General features: G+C 33.7%; 1 protein-coding gene across 1 annotated transcript in view; it reads right to left on the bottom strand.

Moving 5' to 3' along the window:
• The window catches only part of CSTF3 (cleavage stimulation factor subunit 3), a 71,026-nt gene that overhangs the window by 36,199 nt on the left and 13,104 nt on the right, over positions 1-21,723 (bottom strand). Inside the window, exons 2-3 of the mRNA XM_024558694.3 lie at positions 19,165-19,266; positions 18,949-19,044 (exon numbers count right to left, since the gene is read on the bottom strand). Coding sequence (XP_024414462.2) covers positions 18,949-19,044; positions 19,165-19,266 — 198 coding nt within the window. The remainder of the gene's footprint in view (positions 1-18,948; positions 19,045-19,164; positions 19,267-21,723) is intronic.

Below are 21,723 nucleotides of genomic sequence, written 5' to 3'. Positions count from 1 at the left end.
ATCTCAGCATTTCCCCATTCCAATGGCTCTGGCTCAGGATCACAGCAACTTTCCTCAGTCTCCTAGAGTTAGGAAGGCAGCATGCATTTATTTCTGGCTCACTGTCACCCTGAATATTGTCTGCACACAATTTTAAAGGGACAGGGTATTCTCTTGGGCAAACCTTGGGCTTTGACTTCTGTCTGGGCTTCTAGAATCATTCAGAATTTCAGCTTAAGTTCTCTGTTTGGCGAAAGCTCCCACAATGAAGTTTAGGTACTCCGCTTACCTCCCAGTTTTGTTTTTTTCTTTGCTTTGTGTTTGTTTTCTAATTAAGTTTTCTCTTAGTAATTCTTTACAATGCCTTTAAGATGTTTTTAAAATGTGTCTGGCTGCCTTAGTTGTTTTTAATGACTGCTGACCTTAATAACTGAGCTCACCATGTTATCAAAACTTTAATATTTTAACATTTAGCTTTCAAAAAGAAAAAAAAATTGTATGCAAACCACCTTATAAAAAGCAACTAAAAACTTTAAAATCCAATGTTCATTGAAACCCTAAATTTCCGAAAGTAAAGTTATGTAACTTCATTCATCAAATTTATTTCCTGTAATGTTTTATAGCATTCCCAAATAAGTATAATGTTTACCTTTCATATTTGCTATACCTAATAAAGTTTGGGTAAAGCCACAAGAAAATGAAAAATAATAAATAATATTTAACACAGAACTATTTTTTTTTAAAGACTGAAGCTAGAGTAATCTTTTATGTGTTTTAAAAATAAATCTATACACCTGGCTAGTGTGGCTCAGTGGATTGAGTGCTGGCCTGTGAACCAAAGGGTCACTGGTTCAATTCCCAATCAGGGCACATGCCTCTGTTGTGGGCCAGGTCCCCAGTAGGGGAAATGTGAGAGGCAACCACACATTGATGTTTCTTCCCCTCTTTCTCCCTCCTTTCCCCTCTAAAAATAAATAAATAAAATTAAAAAAATATTATATGATGCCTGAAGAGTAAATTAAGTATTTACATATTTTAATATCTAGATGACTTAATGAATGCCCACTCATCAATCTGAGGTTGACATGGCACACATATACATTAGTCAAAGCTGTGAAAGAGGTGGGGAACAGTTAGAATATTTGTGGTTTACTAATTTGATAAAACAATGTATGAAAATTCAAGTTTTTATTTCTTATATACACAAATGTTTCAGAAATTTAACTCCAATATATGTGGTTAAAGGTTTATTGTAACCAGGCAGGCCATATATCTTCTCTATTAGGTTTTAAGTTTTATCTGAGAGCACTTTGGAATCACAAGCTTTTTTTTTTTAAAGGTACTTCTAAACACTAGGTAAATCAGAAGCATGCTTTATATTGGGTAATTCCTTAAAAACATTTCTCTTGTATCATACACTGATAATATAAACATATATATTTTTTTAATCCTTACCCAAGGATATGTTTATTGATTTTAGAGAAAGGGAGAGACAAAATTGGTATGAGAGAAAAATATTGATGAGTTGCATCCATACGCACTCTGACTGGAATCAAACTTGTACCCTTTTGGTGTATGGGACAACGATCCAAATAAAATTAACAGCCTGGCCAGGGCCATCAAGATAATTCTAATTATAGCCCTGGCTGGTGTTGCTCAGTGGATTGAGTATGGTCCTGCAAACTAAAGGATTGCTGGTTCGATTCCCAGTCAAGGCACTCACCTAGATTGCAGGCCAGGTCCCCATTAGAGGGCACGTGCAAGGCAACCACACATTGATGTTTCCATCCCCCTCTTCCTCCATTCCCATCTCTCTAAAAATAAATAAGTTCTTTTTTTTTTAAAGGGTAATTTTAAATATAAATGAAACTTATTCTAAGATAATCAAATATCTGAAGGTATTAGTCCTAATTTTTGTATTTCTAGAGAAACTATTTTTAACATATTATAAATTGATTTCATACTCTTAAATCTTAGAAATTAAAATTCAAGTTGAAAAGGTGGTAAATTCAACTTTATTTCCACTGTGGATTTTTCAAACAACAATGTTTAGAGCGCCAGTATAATGCCAAGCATTGTTCTAGGTTCCTAAAACATATCAATGTGCAGAAGAGAACCCCTAAGCACTGTAAACTCTTTACTGTATTATGAGATGGTACTATAGGTGAAAAAATAAAGGAAAGTGTTGAGGTATTGGAAATATAAGTACAGATTTTAAACAGGATAGCCATTACTGAGAAGATAAGACTCTTATAAAAATCTGAAGAAACCAAAGGATCTTGCCAGTCAGCTATCTGGACAAATTTCTTTTAAAAAAAGATTTATTTATTTATTTATTTTAGTGAGAGGGGAAGGGAGGGAGAAAGAGGGAGAGAAACACCATGGTTGCCCCTCACATGCCCCCAAATGGGGACTTGGCCTGCACCCTGGGCATGTGCCCTGACTAGGAAATCAAACTGGTGACCTTTGGTTTGCAGGTCGACACTCAATCCACTGAACCACACCAGCCAGGAGTGGGCAAATTTCTTTACAGCACACAAAACTAATGTGAAGAAAAACCTTGAGGTGGCGATGTGTCTAGAATGTTTAAGAAAGCCTGTGTGCCTGAAAAAGGGACTACTACTGTGAAGACATCAAGCGCAAAATATTATACTTAAGCTGGTATCTAGTTGACTTCTTACACTCATTTCCTAGTTATTAAAATTTAAACCACCTATCTGTATTTCTGACTAATAACTGATTATTAAATATATAAAAATGTTAGCTATTAGAAGGATACTTTATTTTGCTGTGTATAATGCACACTTTTTTGCCCAAATTTTTGAGGGAAAAATAATGATGTATGTTATACATGGGTAGTGTCTGAAATACCTTGTATCTTGTGTTTTGTAATTATTTGTTATACAAAATTTCTTGGACCTCAGTATGTTAAAAAAACAAATGCTAAATTCCTTTATAATACAAAAAACAAGTATCTGAATATAAATAATTGAATTAAAAATTAAAATGAAGTATTATTTTCCTTAAAGTTTGGGCCAAAAACATGGGAGCACATTATACATGGCAAAATACGGGTAAATTCATTTAAAATGTAGTTTTTTACTATATCCAATTTCTACTAGAAATAGAAACATGTTTATTCTAATGCTAAAGATTCCAGAAAGTAGCCAAACCCAATCAAGAACCAGAACTAATTATTAAATTCCCACTATAATCTTCAAATACTCTTACTGCTATAAAAACAATGTATTCCATGTAATATCATTCCTTTAAAAAAATATACAATAAATCACTGTTATACTGATACAATTATTATTTATACTTAATTACTTATCTAACATATTGCCATAAACAATACTCCCTAATAAATTTTTGGAGTTTACACAATTTTGAAAAAAAAAATACAGGCTTAGATAGATTTACCAATCTTTTGTTAAATAGATGTTTGAAAACCAATTCTTGTGCTTTCGATTTTTCTTAATTTTAGCCTGTCTTTAAGAATTCTAATAACATTCATAAGCCGCGAGAACATTAGTTTCAGGGTTTTGTTCATAACTAAGCTTCGATCTTTGATACTATATTATCAATGAAAGTGTAAATACTTTAAAATCTTGGTTCTCAATTCCTTGTCATTTTGGTATAACTGTCCCTTTTAGTGTACACTCCCACATTTACATTTGCACTTAATGAAATAAGGAGATAACGTTTCAATTGTTTTCATCAATACAATTCACATAATGAATGCGGATCATTTTCTGTGCATGAATCAATCTGAAAATTGTGTTACTGTACAGTAGCAATGTGCCACCCTAAGACTGACACGTAGTACAGATTTTACTCATGGTAAAAGTTTTTCTAGGAATGAAATTGAGAAAACTGTTCAAATTTTCTCTATATATAAACTGTAAGTAATTCCTCCATTAGAAAAAGCTGTCTTCCCCAAAATGAACACTCTGGTCAATTACTGTAACATTTTCCTCAAACTATGTAAAGACTATTAAAAGGAATAAAAGGCCTCATAGCTTCTTAATTCTATTGTTTCTTCACTCAAATACAAAATAAAATGAAACAAAAAAATTTCTAACATACAATTTTTCTTTTTTAAGGAAACTTCCACTCAGTTAATTTCTAAATTAATGTAGGCATTTGAGTTAAAACAAGGGCCCTAAATTATAAATATTTCAATGTAAGATTTTCCTAGAGCAGCCCTGGCTGGTGTGCCTTAGTGGATTGAGTGCTGGCCTGTAAATCAAAGGGTCACCAGTTCAATCCCTAGTCAGGGTACATGCCTGGGTTGTGGGCCAGGTCTCCAGTAGGGGGCACATGAGGCAACCACACACTGATGTTTATCTCCCTTTCCACCTCCTTTCACCTCTCTCTAAAAATAATTAAAAAAAAAAAAAGATTTTCTGAGAGCAAAATTACATTCATATTATTTTAACCATTATGAAACCTCAGATGTTTATGCCTTTTCTCTAGTGCTTTCCCTAATAACTGAAGCTACAATTCCAGATTAACTAACAAGCTCATGTTTCTGTAATTAAGAAAAATTTCATGTAATAGTCACAAGTCAGCCATTCAAAATACTAAGAACTAGAAGCAAAATTCAGCTTAAAAACTATCAGTTTGTTTCCAACACCTCAAAGCACGCTTTTGTCCTTTGTTAAGGATTTGGCAAATATTTTTTCTATCAAGCATTGGTATTTGCTCTATCACAGCACCTACAACCTATTGTAATTGCCTCCATTAACAAACTGTAAATTTGTTCAGTGATTTCCATAGCAGCCGAGTGTCTAGCATACATTTCCTTAGTAGGTACCTGGAAATCCCCTATCTTCTTTTGACATACAAAGTCAAAGAACGAACCTGAAACAAGACAACTTCATGTAGTTTTTCCCTATAGCCACATAAAACCCATGACAGTATGGAGATGGTTCAGGGCTTGGAAACGTACCAGATGACTCTGAGAATCTATAAATTCAATAGTAAATTTTATCACTGAAAAAATAACTTTTGGGGCAATTTTATCTCAGCATAACCCAGGCAAATACCGAATGAGGCAAAAGTACACTTACAGTGTTAAGTACACAAAGGAGTTTCTTAAAACTTTTTAAGATCTCACTCAAAGGCATTTTATTTTTCCCTTGGTTTTGAGAGGGAGAGGAAGGGACAGAGAAAACAGTGATAAGAGAAGCCATATGTGCCAGGAACAGGTATCCAACCCACAACCTTCTGGTTATGAATGATGCTCTAACACAGCCACACCAGCCGGGGCCAAAGTTTATTCTTGTCCTATTAATTAATGATTGTATTATATCCCATATGAACTGTAAACCTACTTTGCCCCACACTGTATACCAATAGGCTTCTGTTTAAGTCATTTTACTAAACATCCACTGTTTCAGGGTACTTTCAAGGACTCCACAAAATAAATCACTTGCCAAAGGGCTTGTCAGCAAAATTCTGCACATTTTAATATGGAGAGAATCTTCTAAAGGTTGAACTACAGCTTATACCTTTCTTCCTATCCCAAAACTTATCATGAGCACCACTCACCCTGTATTTCTACAGTTCAATTTTGGGAAACTTATAATTGTAAAACTGTTTTATAGGTAAATAATTTGGACATAACATAATTTAGAATCAACTGAGTGGTACCAGGAGGCTGCATGAAGATAGTTCAGTTTTCAGTGACAGGATATGCTCAAAAAGTATCTCTTGAATATCTAAGTCTGATAAACCACAAAATACAAATAACTGAAACTGTTAGTCCAGTTTCAATAAATGTGGTTTTCTCATCAACTATGAGTGACGATCCTCCTTTAAAACCTTTTAAAAGATTTTATTTACCTGGGCTGGTGTGGCTCAGTGGATTGAGTGCTAGCCTATGGACTGAAAGATTGCCCGTTCAATTCCCAGTCAGGGCATGTGCCTGTGCTGCAGGCAAAGCTCACCAGTTGGGGGCATGACAGGCAACTGAAGGCTGTTTCTCTCCCTTTCTCCCTTCTTTACTTTCGCTCTAAAAATAAAGAAATTCTTTAATACTAATTTTAAAAGATTTATATATTCATTCATTCTTAGAGAACAGGAGGGAGAGGTAGAAAAACATCCATCATCTGCCTCTCATACGTGCCCGGACCAGGAATCAAACCAGTCACCCTTCTCTTTGCAGGATTATATCCAATCAACTGAGGCACACTGCTCATTGCCAAAACTTTTTTTTTTAGAGAGTTAAATATTGTGCTCCTCTGACTTCACTCCATTTCTTCATGAAGTTTTGTTTCACAATGTCAAACATTTTGAAGATGTCCCCTCCAAAGCCAAAATTCACAATAAATTATACTCTATCAGAAAACTTATCTTGCAAGACATTAATGTAAAGTTGAAGAGAAATCTTTACTTAGCAGATATTCAAAGGCTAACATACTTTACCTGTATTCTTTTTTTAAAGACTTTATTTTCAGAGAGAGGGGAAGGGAAGGAGAAAGAGGAGGAGTCATCAATGTGTGGTTGTTTTGTGCATCCCCTACTAGGGACCTGGCCCACAACCCGGGCATGTACCCTGACTGGGAATTAAAACTGGCAACCCTTTGGTTCACAGCCTGCACTCAATCCACTTAGCTACACCAGCCAAGGCTTTACCTGTATTCTTAATTCTGGCCTTGATTTAAGAAAATTCCATTCTAATAAAACTCCTAATTGCTAAACCAGAAACAGGAAGTAAAGTTTACTGTTCTCACATTAATATTGATTGTAAATAAGCATTTGGAGTTGTAACAAATGTACCAATGTTCTTCTTAAAAGTCCAGAAATACTAAAACTTGCTGCTTGTGTTCAGAACTCCTGCTAGTCCAAGTACACACAACTGAGAATTTTTTTTAAACTGTGACAGGTAAAAAAAAAAAATAGCAAAATAGCAAAGTAGAATTTTAGAGCTAAGATTTTATACAAACCATAAGATGAGACTGCACATAAATTAATGTACCATGTTATCTTCTAAAAGATTTGTAGAAATCTTATGTGGTTGAGTAGCTAAATCTTTTTTTTTTTTTAATGTAACCCAAAATCCTAGTAGTTAAATAAGAATACAAGAAATTCTTGAGCGAAGAAAAAGGAGTCAGTTATGAACCTACTATATAGTTATTTCTGTAATATACTCTATTTTCGGTTCTTTAGGTTAGTTAGTATAGTGGTTAGTGACTAGGAGCTTGGACCCAGGAAATGGAATACCAGAGTATAAACCCTCACCTTCCCCATTTACTTCCCAGTAGCTTAACCTTTAATTTTGTAGCTCTTAGGAGAGCTATGTAAGTCCTCTAAATCTCAGAAAAGGTGATCATCAGAAGAAAATGAGGGAAAACAGACACCTACCTCAAAAGGTAAAATGTGATAACCAGATATTTCATATAAAGTACTAAACACACTATTGAAAATATAGTAAAGGTCAAGTAATCAGAATACAGAAAAAAACTACTATCAACAAGACAACTGAAAATCAACGATGGGTTTTTTAAATGTATATTTTATCTTTTTTACTTCTAAAAATCTATTGTAGAATATGCTTCACCTTCAAAAATGCCTCCCTCACACTTTTCCTTATATGATGTTCCCATAGAGTACCATTTTCCATGAAATTCAGTAGTTTCGTAGATGTGCATCTAAAATGTAACACAACTGACAAACACTTACTTTTAAGAACTCCATGCAGTTAGTTCTGTGCATATTTTGGGTAATATCCAAAACAATATTACTAATATATTTAAAAATCAGAGTAAGTTGTCAGTAGTAAAAATATAAAAAATTCCCACCCTGTTCCTTATATTATGGCAGTTTAAAGAAAACTCTTGTCTGGATCAGTTAATAAAACAATTTACAGATTGCTGCAAACATCTGAATTCACATTAATTTTCTTATTCAGTTGGAAGGGGACGAAGGTAAGAAACAACAAAATCTGTGCGGTAAACTGATATACAGAAGGCATAGCACAAAAAGGGCAATTATGAGAACATAAAATTCAAATGATTTCATTGATTACAGACACAGGGAAGTTTAGAAACAATAAATCTGGGACAGTTAGAAAAAGGTAAACGTGAGCTGGATACTAAATTATATTAGGACACCACTGTTCCTTTTCAGTGTGGTATTATTATGGTTATGCAGGACCATGTTATTTATACAAAAATGGATAAAGAAAGCATGCATGGCAAAACCTAAGTCATGGTGGAAGGTGCACAGTTATCTATGGTAATATTCATATTACTCTTTAAATTTTAAATGACTTCCCTAAGGTCACAGGAATCCTATGGAAGAACTAAGTAGAAAATCAGAGGTCACCACATTCCAGATTGTGTCCCCTACTCCTCCATACTATCCTTTATAGAGTGACCTACAAATCCCCTGCATTTCAAAAATGAAGTAACAACTCTTTAAACATATCTTTTTATACTACAAAAAATGATCAGGCCACTGTTTTAATAACACAGGTTAATGGGCAGAATTCAAACCCTGCACTTGAGACACATGGCAAGTAACCACCCACTAGATAAAAAATAAATCACAGACACGCAGTTAAGTCCTTTTGACTTAAGAGTGTGTTCTCTGAACGCAAATCTCAACTATTCCGTGAACTTGGCAAACTCAAATGTACTATTTAACAACTTACTTTTTGGAAAATACCACTTTAATGGTTAACACAACAATTATTTTCTGCCCTGACCCACATGGATCAGTTGGTTAGCGTCGTCCCACAAAGCCAAAAGTCGCTGGTTCGATTCCCCATCAGGGCACATGCCTTGGGTTGTGGACCAGTCCCCAGTTAGGGCATGTGCAAGAAGCAACCAATCGATGTTTCCTCTCCATCTTTCTCCCTCCAAACCCCTCTAAAAATAAATGAATCTTTTGAGAAAAAGAGAAAGTATTTTCTAATTCATAGTGTTCTAATTTATACCTCAGACAAGAAATTATTTTTGTACTATTTTAAAAATAAAGCATTTGCAAACAATAAAATATTGAGGTGGTCTTTTTCAGTTTCGAATGTTTTAAAGCCAAAGATTCCAAGATTTCTAAACAAATTCTTACTTGAAAATGCCATTTGATCAACTAAGTAAAGCAACAATGACATTTATTTGCCATAGCTTATAGTGGTTCTTACAAAAACATTAAACTAGTTAAGTTTCTAGATAACCTTATGAGTAAGGTTAGCAATATTTTCAATCTTCCTCATACAATTTATGACAAAATGTAAAGGCATTACTGATACAGTATGATTTTGTATTTGGAAAATCTGATACAACTATAACTCACTCAAATCCTGTAAGTCATCTTTGAACTACTATTAGTAAGCTCTTCAAAAGGAAAAAGGAGGGACAGAAAAAGGCTAGTATTTCCAATAGTTTTCAAATAGAGTAAGCTTGACGTCTGAGTCATCAGTAGAATATTTATACTCAACAATAAACAGAAAACACTGATTTGTCAGAAAAATACCAATGATTCAGGCAAGAATCGTTAATAGATTAAAATGGGGTGGGCAGTTACTGAATGAGAAATTATTTTTACAAAGCATCTCCCCATTAATATTTCTTTTTATTCTGAGAGTACATTTATCAAAACTGGGGACAGTGAAACAAGGAAAGGTTTTGTTTCAAGAATCAACAGAAGAAATTCAAACTGAGACTGCCTTAGCTCACTGCAAAATCAGACAAAGGGGGTCTTGGAGACAGGGTGAGGGGATTAGCCTGGGATAAAATGCTGCTGCCCATTGCTCCCATCTCGTGGGGACCCTTAAGTCTAGGAAATGCAGCCTGAGGGGGAAGAAAGGCTTGGGTGTGCTTATGCTCCCAAGGAGAGTGTGTCTCCTTGTTACTTTTATTACAAAAATAAAAAATGAAAACACAGTAAAGAAAATCCCAACAATGACATCCCACTAAGATGTAAATGAGTATCACATACCTCATGGTGAGATAAGAGGACAACCAACCATTTGTACCTTTTCAGTTAAAATGCAAATAACCTGAATCTACTAAGAAAATATCAAACAAATTAAGGCTTAAGCCAACATCAAAGAAGACCAAAGAGGATAACAACTACATGTGATGGCCTTAGATTAAATTGCTAAAAAGGAGATTACTAGAATAATGAAAGAACATGGATAGCAGGTTAAAGTTCTATTTATGTTGTTTCCTGAATTTCATAAGTACACATGTATGAGAATACCTTTGTTATTAGAAAATACACAAGTGTTAAAAGGTCACAATGTATTCAACCCCATCTCCTACGGTTCAGAAAAAAATAGGATAAAGCATATGCCAAATGTTAAAAAATAGCCAAAGAGGGTGAAGTGTATATGGGAGTTCTCTGTATTGTTCTTGCAACCTTTTTTGTAAGTTTAATAAAATACTTTCAAAATAAACAGTAAATGTATAGAAATTGCTTAAATAAGAAAAATGTTTGTAACATGTAGTCAACCCATAACACAGCACTAAATTATGTGATCCCCAGAGACTGACATACAATTTGAATCTTCAACTCTAAACAGTGATAATCTCAGCACTGTTTTAAAGAACTACAAAATCTGGAAAGTCAATTATTACACAGTAGTTAAAACTGATAATAAAAAAAAATGTGGACAAGGGAATTAAATGTACAAAAAACAGGTACCAAAATTTTGTTGGCAATCTTCTCCAAATATATCTAAACTCTCTCCCATCCCATAAAGTCTACAGTTTCACAAGATATTTCATTAATTTCATTTTGACATTTACATTTTATAAAATTATACAAGTATTTATACAAATATCACTGGTGCTTAAATTCTTAATTATAGTGGGGAAGTTAAACTCCCTTGAAGTTAGACATTAACTAGAAATAATGAAGTTACTATTTTTTAAAGTTATGATTTTAAAACTATCATAACATTGAGGATAAAACATTTTTAAATAAGGGGACATGAGTTGAAATGGTGATAAGAACACTCATCTGTGTAAGGAAAATTTCAAAAATGGGTAAAACCTTGACTACACAAAAAGCTAGAAATAATGACTGGCTCTTTGTGAGAACACTTTATTCCTCACCTCCCAAGAGACACTTAAGTACTGATTCAATAAATGGATGTTAGCCAATAATCTGAAATTATGTGGTATTCACATCAAAAAACTGCCTCAAGGGTAGCTACATTTACTCTTCAGCCTGTGTGGCCCTCTCCTAACACAGGGGCCTTCCTCAGAACTTGTGAGTTTGGCACTTAGGTGATTATACAGGGTGGGATAAAATAAGGTTTACAGTTGTTAGTACATGTTAGTTTATTCTTTTACTATATATTAATTAGTATACTACTTTTTTTAAACTGATTATTGTATTTTACATATGAACAGCCGTGAATCTACTCTTGTCCCACCCTATATTGTTAATAGGGCCAAAAAATTGTGTCAAACCCAGGAATAAAATGAGCAGGTTAAAAGTGGTCCCAGTTGAATCTGGCAGATCTGTTACCACACTGTCGAGAATACTCCCAGGCACATAGTACATGCCACTTAGGAGTATTTGATTATATACTACTCATAAATCACAACATGGTGTAGTCAAAAGAATTGGCTGCAAGACTCTAATCACTTTATAGTCCAGACAAATGTACGGAGTATTTTGCAAGGTGTGAAATATTCTCAAAGCACTAGATTTGAATGCTGCCCTCTGAAGCTTCAGTTCTAAAACTGACTGCCAGAAACACCTAACAATAACAGATTCCATGTGTCCGTTCTTTGGAAACTGAGTCAGCAATTTGGTATGCTGTATGCAAACCTTGTATCCAAATGCTTCCCAGGTGATCCTAAAAAAGTAGTTTGTAAACTCTGGGTTTACTGGACAATGATCTCTTGATTTATTTTAGTCATGTATAAAAACAAGAGGGCTAAATTAATTCATTTTATCTTCCACCTTTAAATTTATGATTTAAACTTAATGTCCACCTTGGCTTTAAATGTGATACTTGTACATTCAATTTGTTGAGTAGAAAAAACTTCAAGAAAACCATCATCATGAAATGGTCAACAGTTTTTTTCTCCAACTTCCATATTAAAAGTTATACAAATTGTCACCATTAAGGACCATTTCCCTTGTTTACTATGTGAGGTGATGGATGTTAACTAAACATTAATCATTTTGCAATATGTAAAACATTAAATCATTATACTGTATACCTTAAATTTATACAATGTTCTATGTCGATTGTATCTCAATAAAACCAGTAAAGGCTGACCATTTCTCATATAGGAATCTTTAGACAAAGACATACAATAATGTTATCTGTACATGCCAGAGTTAAAACCTTGCATTTAAAAAAAAAGTTATAAATGAGAATGTTCTGTCACATAAACAACAGTATTAGTAAGATTAAAAAAGCTTTGGGACTTTACCTTTGGACCTTAGCACATTTCAAATTATTATTCCAAAAACGACATTTCAGTACTGTCTTTGACATGAAGATCCTTTGTTTTTATGACTTAGTATTTCCAAATAAAATACTTCTCTTTGGAAGTCTCCTAGCATACAAAATCATAAAACTTACCCCAGGTTATGCTTTCCTGAGACTTAAAAAATCTGTTTAGTTTCTTAACAAGTTGTATTCAAAGCAACCATTCATAATTTTGTTGATACTGCTGTAGACTCTGAATTATGTGGAAAGAAATTATAGACTTTAAATGATTACACCATTATACTATTTATTTTCTGCTCCAAAGTGTAAAACCGTTTAGTAATAAAAATTAAAATTTATAAAATAAATTACTTATAAGCTAATAAATGCAGTCTTGCCACATTTAGAAGTACAGCTGTTAACAGATACCACTATTATTTTAGACATCCTTATTTCTTGGAAGTGCCTTGAACCAGAATCATTCAAAAGGAAGAACTGTTTACAAGTTGAAAACACACACTAAACAAAACTAAAAACAAACAAAACCCCCCACAATGAACCCATTAGAACATAGTTGAGCCTTTGACTAGAGATATTTTTGTTTTTTAAGAGAAAGTCAATTAATTGCCACCTGGTTCCCTTATGCTCAAGTAAAACCAAAAGTGCAGAGCACCCTTAAATTCTTTTTTGTTAGGATTAGTTCTACATCCAAATATGTAGGTTTATAACTGTGTTATTATGAAAGGCTTTTATGTGTTTGTATTTATTCATTGATGGCATGTTGTAGCATATCTTTAATGCCTCTTGGGATAGGCATAAGGGGTAATATACCAAACCTTACTGAAACAATGCTCAGTAATTTTTAAAAAATCATTAGGTATTGTACATCAAATATGTTATTCCATAAATGCTCAAGAAATTTAGGCTAAACACGACCCACAGGAGAACTGGAAATTGCACGATCAAGCAGCCCCCCCCTTTTTTTCAAAACAAATTTTATAATGTATGTTATTTTTATTAAAATCTGGTTGGAGATGCCTTTTCCACATTTCCGGAATATACAATAACTCTTAAAATAGAATACAAGAAGCTGGGTTGAAAAAGATGACAATATTTTTCAGGATACTTATCAGTGGTGGCAAAGATTGAAATTTTGCTTTACGAAGTTAAGAAAGATAAAGGCAATCCAGTTGACTAATGCAAAGTTTTGCTTTAAAAAATAAATGCCTGAAGCCTTGGCTGGAGTGGCTCAGTGGACTGAGTGCCAGTCTGCAAACCACAGGGTTGCTGGTTTGATTCCCAGTCAGGGCACATGCTTGGGTTGTGGTCCAGGACACCAGCTGGGGACGTGAGAGACAACCAATCGATGTATCTCTCACACATCAATGTTTCTCTCCTTCTCTCCCTTCCTTCAACTCTAAAAATAAATCTTAAAAAAAAAAAAAAAAAAAAAAAAAAAAAGTCCTACATTTCAGATAAAATACCTACAAGACATAAAGAATAGAAAACAATTTTTTTTTTTTTAAAAAGATATTTGTTACCTAGCCCTGGCTGGCGTGGCTCAGTGGACTGAGTGCCAGCCTGTGAACCAAGGCTTGTAGGTTTTATTCCCAGCTAGGGCACATGCCTGCGTTGTGTGCCAGGTCCTCAGTTAGGGGTGCTCTTTCTCCCTCCCTTCCCCTCTCTAAAAAAATAAATAAAATCTTTTTAAAAATTGTTATCTAAATTAACTATATCATTTGCAAAAGTTTTATTTATGCAATGCCTTAGGTGAAGAGAAAAGGCTCTCAAGGAAAAGCATGTGTAGACCATGTTAGAAATGATAACACCTCAACATCTATGCTGCAACAGAAGGGAAAATCGGTCAGACATTAAAATAAAACTGCAAGTAGACAAATACTGCCTTTGTTTTAAAAATAGAATGTTATTATTCAAAGCATTTCAGATATTTAATCACTTCAGTTCTGTATCTGCAATAATTCCTATTTTGTTTTACACCCCCTACACTACATTATCACATGCATTTAAGAAACTACAGAGCATATTGTGTTTTAGAGTACAATCTGAATAATCACACAGACATGGACCAACATTTATTACAAACAGGAAAGAGCAGAGCTATAGGAAAATAGTACAATTAAAAAAAAAAAAAAACTGGAAGCCAAATAGGAAAAAAAACAATCTATATGATAATGCAATTTTATCTACATTAAAAAAAAATCACATTGCCCAATGTATACAAAACAATACAGTTTAAACTGCTATTTAGAGGCATTGAAACAGTAAAGACAGTAGAGAAGTTTATTTCAATTTAGGTTACTCATGTTCCATCCTGAATTCACTTCCATTTTCCAAGAAGAAAGGTAACTTTAAGTCATTTTTCCCACGTAGAAATGTTATTTTGAAAAAAATTGAACACGTACACCTTACGACCCATTATTTGTATAAGAAAAGTATTCCTGTTTCTAAAGTCGTTAAAAGAAAGAGCAATCAATTCTCTATATGTTTATTAAAGAATTACAGTTTCACAGACAGCACCATTACCTTCATTTTTTCCTTCAGCTACCAATAAAATATACCATCCTTTAATAGGAAAATTTCTTATAATTGTGGCCCAATTCAAAACAGACTGGTTAACAATAAAATATTGTACTTTACATGTTGTCTCACTGACTAACCTAGCCACAGGAAAAGCTGTAGTCACAACAGGGGAAAAAAACCATACATGGCAAAACTATAAATTTTCTCAATTTTGTGATTCTTAGTGATCCTTCTGGCCACTCCACACAGTGGTTCTTTAAAGAGCACTGAGCCCTGACCAGCGTGGCTCAGTTGGTTGGGTGTCATTCCACAAAGCAAAACGCACCCAGTCAGGGCCCACGTCTAAGTTGTGGGTTTGGCCCACAGTTGGTGTGCATCTGTGTGCATGAGAGAGGCAACAGATCGATGTTTGTCTCCCTTTCTTTCTCCCTCCCTTCCCCTCTTCTCTAAAAATAAACTCTTAAAAAAAAAGGACAGTGAGACTCTGATAGGGTATTCTACTTAATTCCAGTGTGTAAAAACTCGTTTCTTAAACAAATATATACTACACTGCAGCCTTAAGACATCCATACATCAACTAAATGGCTATAAATGTATTAAAATGTTTACTTTAAAACTAACCAGCAGAAAAGTATTTTCAGGTAAAAATTACAATTATACTATATATTTGATAACTACAGCGCTGTGAGAATCATGTAATTGTTATGACTGTTAAATCGTACAAAGTAGCAGTTTTGTAATTCAAGAGTAAAGCAGCATCTTTCACACACCTGAGGCAAAGTATGAGTGCCTATACAGTCATGAACTGCTTAATGGCAGGCATGCTTTCTTCTTTTTTAAAGATTTTTTAATCTACTTTTAGAGAGAAGGGAGTAATACAGGGAGAGAAACATCAATGCAAGAAACTTCAATTGGTTGCGTCTAGTATCTGCCCCACCCAGGGACCAAAACTGTAATCCAGGCACATGTCCTGACCAGGATTCGAACCCAGAGACCTTCTGCTTTGTAGGACAACACCCAACCAACTGAGCCACACTGGCCAGGGCACAACAGGAATACTTCCTAAGAAATGCACGGTTCGGCAACTTTGTCACTGTGCAAACATGAGAGTTCACTTATGCAAACCCAGATGCACCTAGGCTCTATGGTATACCACCACTGCATATGCAGTCTGTCGTACCAAAATGTCATTACATGGCATGTGACTGTATAGTATATACAACACTCAAGTAATTTGGCTTAATTCTGAAGTTATAAAATATCATAAATACAAATTTGTTGGTTCTAAATGCCCTATCATTAGAACAATAGAATTTTACATCCAACAGCTTCTATGCAAAAAAATAAAGTAGGTAATGAATTAAGAATGACATTTTAAAGCTCAAATTTATTCAAGTAGCCAGGTATTTGCTAAATGCTCAGATATCACAAAAACTCATATACTGGCAAACATTTAAAATATCAGACTAGTAAGTGTCACTAATTTTTTTTACTAAGAATTATTTATAATATGCTCCCACGTGCAACTGATATTTCAAATTTAAGCAAAAAACCTCCTTTTTACGTAGCTTTGAACTTAAGTAGGATTAACAAGAAATTTCTCTGGGGAAGCAAATCATCTTTTATGAAAGATGGATGTAGTTTCTATTCGAGAAGAACTAAATGTATTTGGACTCATACAAGTTGGTTTAGTTGAACATATATAAATGAAACATTATAGTTTTCCCACCATAAAGTACTGAGTTACAACAAATGTCAACAAAACTTTATTTTCTTGAGAGTGCATACAGCATGTTATGCAAATATGTTTAGTACTACCTTTGATGTAAAGACATTCTTATTACTACTATAGATTTTAATGTAGTATGATAGGTTATGTGCCTTCACCACAAATATTAAAGGCCACATTGGATGATATGGCCAAAGAAAATTTTAACCTCTCACAGGCTAAACAAAGTACAAAATGTGAAAATTTAAAATATAAAGAGTAAATCAGGAAAGAGAAAAACACAGCTCAGGATATGCATTTCTGAAATCAAGATTCAATTTAACATCTTAACTCCTAAACCAGAAATACAAATTGTACAAAACACACAGTATGTTCTTTAGCCCTTTTTCTCAAAAGATGTTTCATACGTACCTGCGTATTTGTGTGTGTCTAAAATAACTGCAAACACTACCAACTAAATAAGTCAGGCAATTGCTAGCAGTTCTGAAAGTCTGATCCTGAGACAACTTTCAGCTCCTTGGAATAACATCTGGTCTTAGAATTCTTATTAAAATGCAGTCATATTTTCAATTAGGAAATGGGGGAAACAGACTGATTGTGTTTATAGAGAATGGAGTGTCTAATTACCATTTCAGTTTAACTTATGCTATAATAAAACACATTAATAATAACTGAGTATTTGAGAAACTGAAGGAAATTTCTAAAACTCAGAAAGTACTACGTCATATATTATATGCCAATGACAATCATTTCTTCAGTTTGCATATAAGCTGTGTTTGTAAAGTCAAACTGGAATGCAGACCAAGTACAGGTGATTCAGGTTCCTTGCTTTAATGAGTATTATAAAGCAGCACTGGTTTCAGCATACTTCAGAGAGAGCTACTCACTCACCTGGTGAATTTCGTGCCAGCCTACTCTGATGGTTAAATATATCAAGGAAGGAAATGGTCCCAAAGGATAAGTGATAAAACCATCAAGATATGGTCCTCAGCCAAAATCACAACCAGACTCCACGTAAGGTACAACCTCTCTCACACAACAAACATTCAAACACACATACCACATATACGACCACATACAAAATATTTAACATACACACACACAACGTTCCTGCTACTGTCCAGTAATTCCTCCCCTCCCAGAGTAATACAATACAAACTATACCACAAATACAATGAGTACACTGTAGCCTCCACTTAAAGCTGCTGTTGGTTGAGTCCACTGTGAGGCACACATCACAGGTTAACAACACTGTGTTGTGCTGAAGTTTGTTCAGTATCGCTGATGACTAGAGCCCTTTGAATAGGTCTAAAACAGACCCACATATTATCAAATTTCAGCTACTGTGGAAAATATGACAAGGCTGCAGTGTACTTGATTATGTTGAGAATTTATGTTACAAAATATTCAAAATAAGAATATTTCTTAAGTTATAAGAAGAAATGGATATCATTTTCAGCTTAATGTGGGTATCAATTATTCTCATCTCACCCCTTCCAACCCATTAATTTATAACCTGAAAAATGATTACTTGGTGCCAATTGTTATCAACATATTAACGCTTTATTATCATCTTGACTAATTCCAGTCTTCAAAAATGAACATTACCTTCTAATCATAATTAAGAATGGGATAATTTTTACTCTTTAAAATAAACATGCCTGACTTCAAATATCAAAACAATTTTTAAAAAGTATCATGGTGTAAATTATGATTACATAGATTTAAGTCACATTAGCTTATTTCTGTATAATGTAAATTTTCTCCTACAGAAAAAATTTTTCTTTAAATTATTGAAGTGCTCACATTTATTGACAAACCATGTATTTTCACAAAATTAAAATCTGAAATAACTTTTCATCTAAATGTTTCATTTCACCATTCAAAATAACCTATGAAACTAAGTTAACATTTCTGTATTTGCTTATGATACCAGTAGTTCATATTTTTGTAAGCAGGAATAAAAAGAAAAATGAGTTCTAAATAAATGACACAGGAGGCAATAAATTGACACATGACAAGTAAATAAAAGGCTAAAGCACTCCAATACCATTGAAACTGTTTTAATGTTGTTGCAACCGCAAAATGCAACAATCATCAGCTTGTAAAGACCCAAATTTCAAAAATTCATTTTAATTACTCCTTTATACCTATTTTACAAAATAAAGGCAAGAAACATTTTAAATCCTCCTTGTCTGAGCTGTGCTATCTATGTTCCTAACTTTTTACCACTATAGTGTATGCTACAATTCCCATCAGATGCTATATAAGAAAAATAAAAAAAAATATTAACCTCTGCTTCAATGTACAGTTTCCAGAATCTGCCAGAACTGGGGAACTGGGCAACAAGGCGTTCATAAGTCTTCCGTGCTTTGTCTATAGGTTGATTCTAAAATTGAAAACCAATAAACAGCATTTACAATGTTAGGATTATGAGAATATTTACTGCAGAACCAAGTAGTGTGATTGGACCCATAGAGAAGGAAATGTAATCCTATTATCACTAAACCTGTGCCTCTCGAATGAGAATGCTCCAAGCGTCAAGGTCATATGGATTCTCTTCTAATTTCTTTTCGGCTTTCTTCACCTTCTCTGGGACATACTCAGCTGCCTGGGGAGAGAAAGTAACAAACTGAAGTTACTGTTTTAAAAATCTCATGCCTAATTTAATTCAAGCACATTATCAGTCCTTGGGTATAGTATCACAATACAAGGCATAAAAATGCCCTCTTATAATAAAAGAGGCCTCCATTTTCTATAATCTCTATGTTGTCAACTAGATAAAAAAATCAAGTCATCACGCACTTTTAAAAGACCGTTAAAAAGACATTTTAAAATGTAAATAAATCCATCTTTTACATTAAATATTACAGACCAGCAGTTCTCAAACCTCGTGGTCTCAGGACCCCTTTTCTATTCTGAAAAATTAGTAATTATACCAAAAAGCTTTTGTTTATGTGGTCTATTTCAATATTTACCATATTAGAAATTAAAAGCTGGATTTGTACACTCATAAGAGGTTAAGAATGAAAAAAGGCAAATAATGCCTTAAATTTTTAAAATCAGTTTAAACTCACAGATCCTCTAATCATCTTAGGAACCCACAGGGTCTGGAGACCAACTCTGAGAAACACTGCTATAGTGCAGTCATCCTGAGCCATAAAGAGAAAGCATGAAATGGCCATGAAAATTTTATTTTGATGTAAAGGTTTTAAACAAACAACTCACAAATTTTATATACATCATAATGAAAACTGTAAAATAAATAATTCTGCAATAAGAGAGATTTAAAAGATTGTACTAAAATGTTCAGTGATCATGTGGGTGATAGATAATGGAGGTACATGACTTCCCTCCTCCCTTTCTAGCTTTTAGTATTTTTCTAAACCCTTTAATAAGTAGTTTTATTTTTATTAAACTTTTTTCTAAAAGATTTTTTATAAACTCTTTTTTTAAAAGATTTTGTTTCTTCTTAGAGAGAGGGGAAGAAAGGGAGAAAGGGAGAGAAATATTGATGTGAGAGAGAAACATCGATCAGTTGCCCCTTGCACACATCCCAACCAGGGACGGAACTCACCCAGGCCTGTGCCCTCATCAGAAATCAAATCAGAGACCTTTCACTTCCGATACCCAACTAACGAGCTACACTGGCCAAGGCTGGTCTGGAAATATAATCTTAAAAGTAGCTAATACACAATGCACGCACACACGCACGAACCTATGTTGTTGGTAATACTATAGACAAAAAGAAAGTGATACACGGTAAGTCAAATAAATGTTAATTTATACAAAGTTTCATGTTGCCTTTTTGCAAGACTTCTGGAAATTCTACAATAGGATGCTACACAATAATATTCAAGAGAAGACAGTTTAATGAAGGACTACTGGCCCCACCCATATCTTAGAACATAAAATGGCATAGTAAAAGTTTCCTAATGGTTACAAACCAGTTACTCAGTTACTCAGTCAGGCTGGTTCAGAAAGAGAATATATGGAAAATCAGCAAATAATAAAGGTGGTATTTCAAATCAGAATGGTGGATTATCCAAAGTATGATGTTAGAATATAACTATGGTCATCTATTAGAATAACTGCAAAGTCAGTAGAAAAGGAAAAAAGGGGGATAAATGGTGATGGAAGGAGATTTGATTGGGGTGGTAAACACAACAATATACAGACAATGAAACCTATGTAATTTTATTAATGAATGTCACCCCAATAAAGTCAATTAAAAAAAAGAATAACTGCCAAGTCAACTGTGTTAAAATAAAGTTGAATTTCTATTTTACCCTTTCTACCAAAGTAAAAATCAGGTAGCTCAAAGACTTAAACATTAAAAACAAAAACACAAGAAACAAATAGGAAAAAACATACTAAAATTTAGCTCTGCATGGAAAATGCTCTTCAGAAGCTTTTGAAAGAAGAGAGCTTAATTTATGAAGTTTCAATTTGTATAAAAAATCATAATCAAAGACAAACTTAAAAATATCCATTAACACACTGGCAAAATGCTAAAATTTATTAATATATTAAGTCCAGTGAATAAAAGACCAGCAACTTAAAAAAAAGCTGAAATATTCAAACAGATCCTAGAAAAAAGTAAAAACAAACTTTAAACATTCAACCGAAATATAAATATAATCCATAAAACAGAGATCAAAAGTGTTTTATGATTAACAGTGCACTGTATTTATGTAGAAACATTCTCACATTGTTGGCAGGAGCAAGTAGTAATACTGATAAAAATTTAATATGAATCTGACCCTGAATTCCATTTCTGGCAAAGTATCCTACTGTACATGTATACTAAAGAATAGCTAGCTACTAAGCCATTTATTATTGCATAACACTAGAAATAAATAATCATGGATGAAAAATTTTAATAAATATTATAATAAAATTTGTAGTCTCAGTAAAAAGGACAAGGTCTATAATTAGCCACATGGGTTTTAGGAAAAAAAGGGGGGTCAACTGGTGGGAGACACAAACACACACAAATACATGCATTTACTTCACACTGTATACTCTTCTGGTGTTTGAATTTTTGCTCTTCACCTGAGAAATATCT

Source organism: Desmodus rotundus, chromosome 5, assembly GCF_022682495.2.
Source record: "Desmodus rotundus isolate HL8 chromosome 5, HLdesRot8A.1, whole genome shotgun sequence".
Lineage (NCBI taxonomy): Eukaryota > Metazoa > Chordata > Mammalia > Chiroptera > Phyllostomidae > Desmodus > Desmodus rotundus.
Note: the sequence above shows the minus strand (reverse complement) of the source record. Positions and strands in the feature narration are given on the sequence as shown.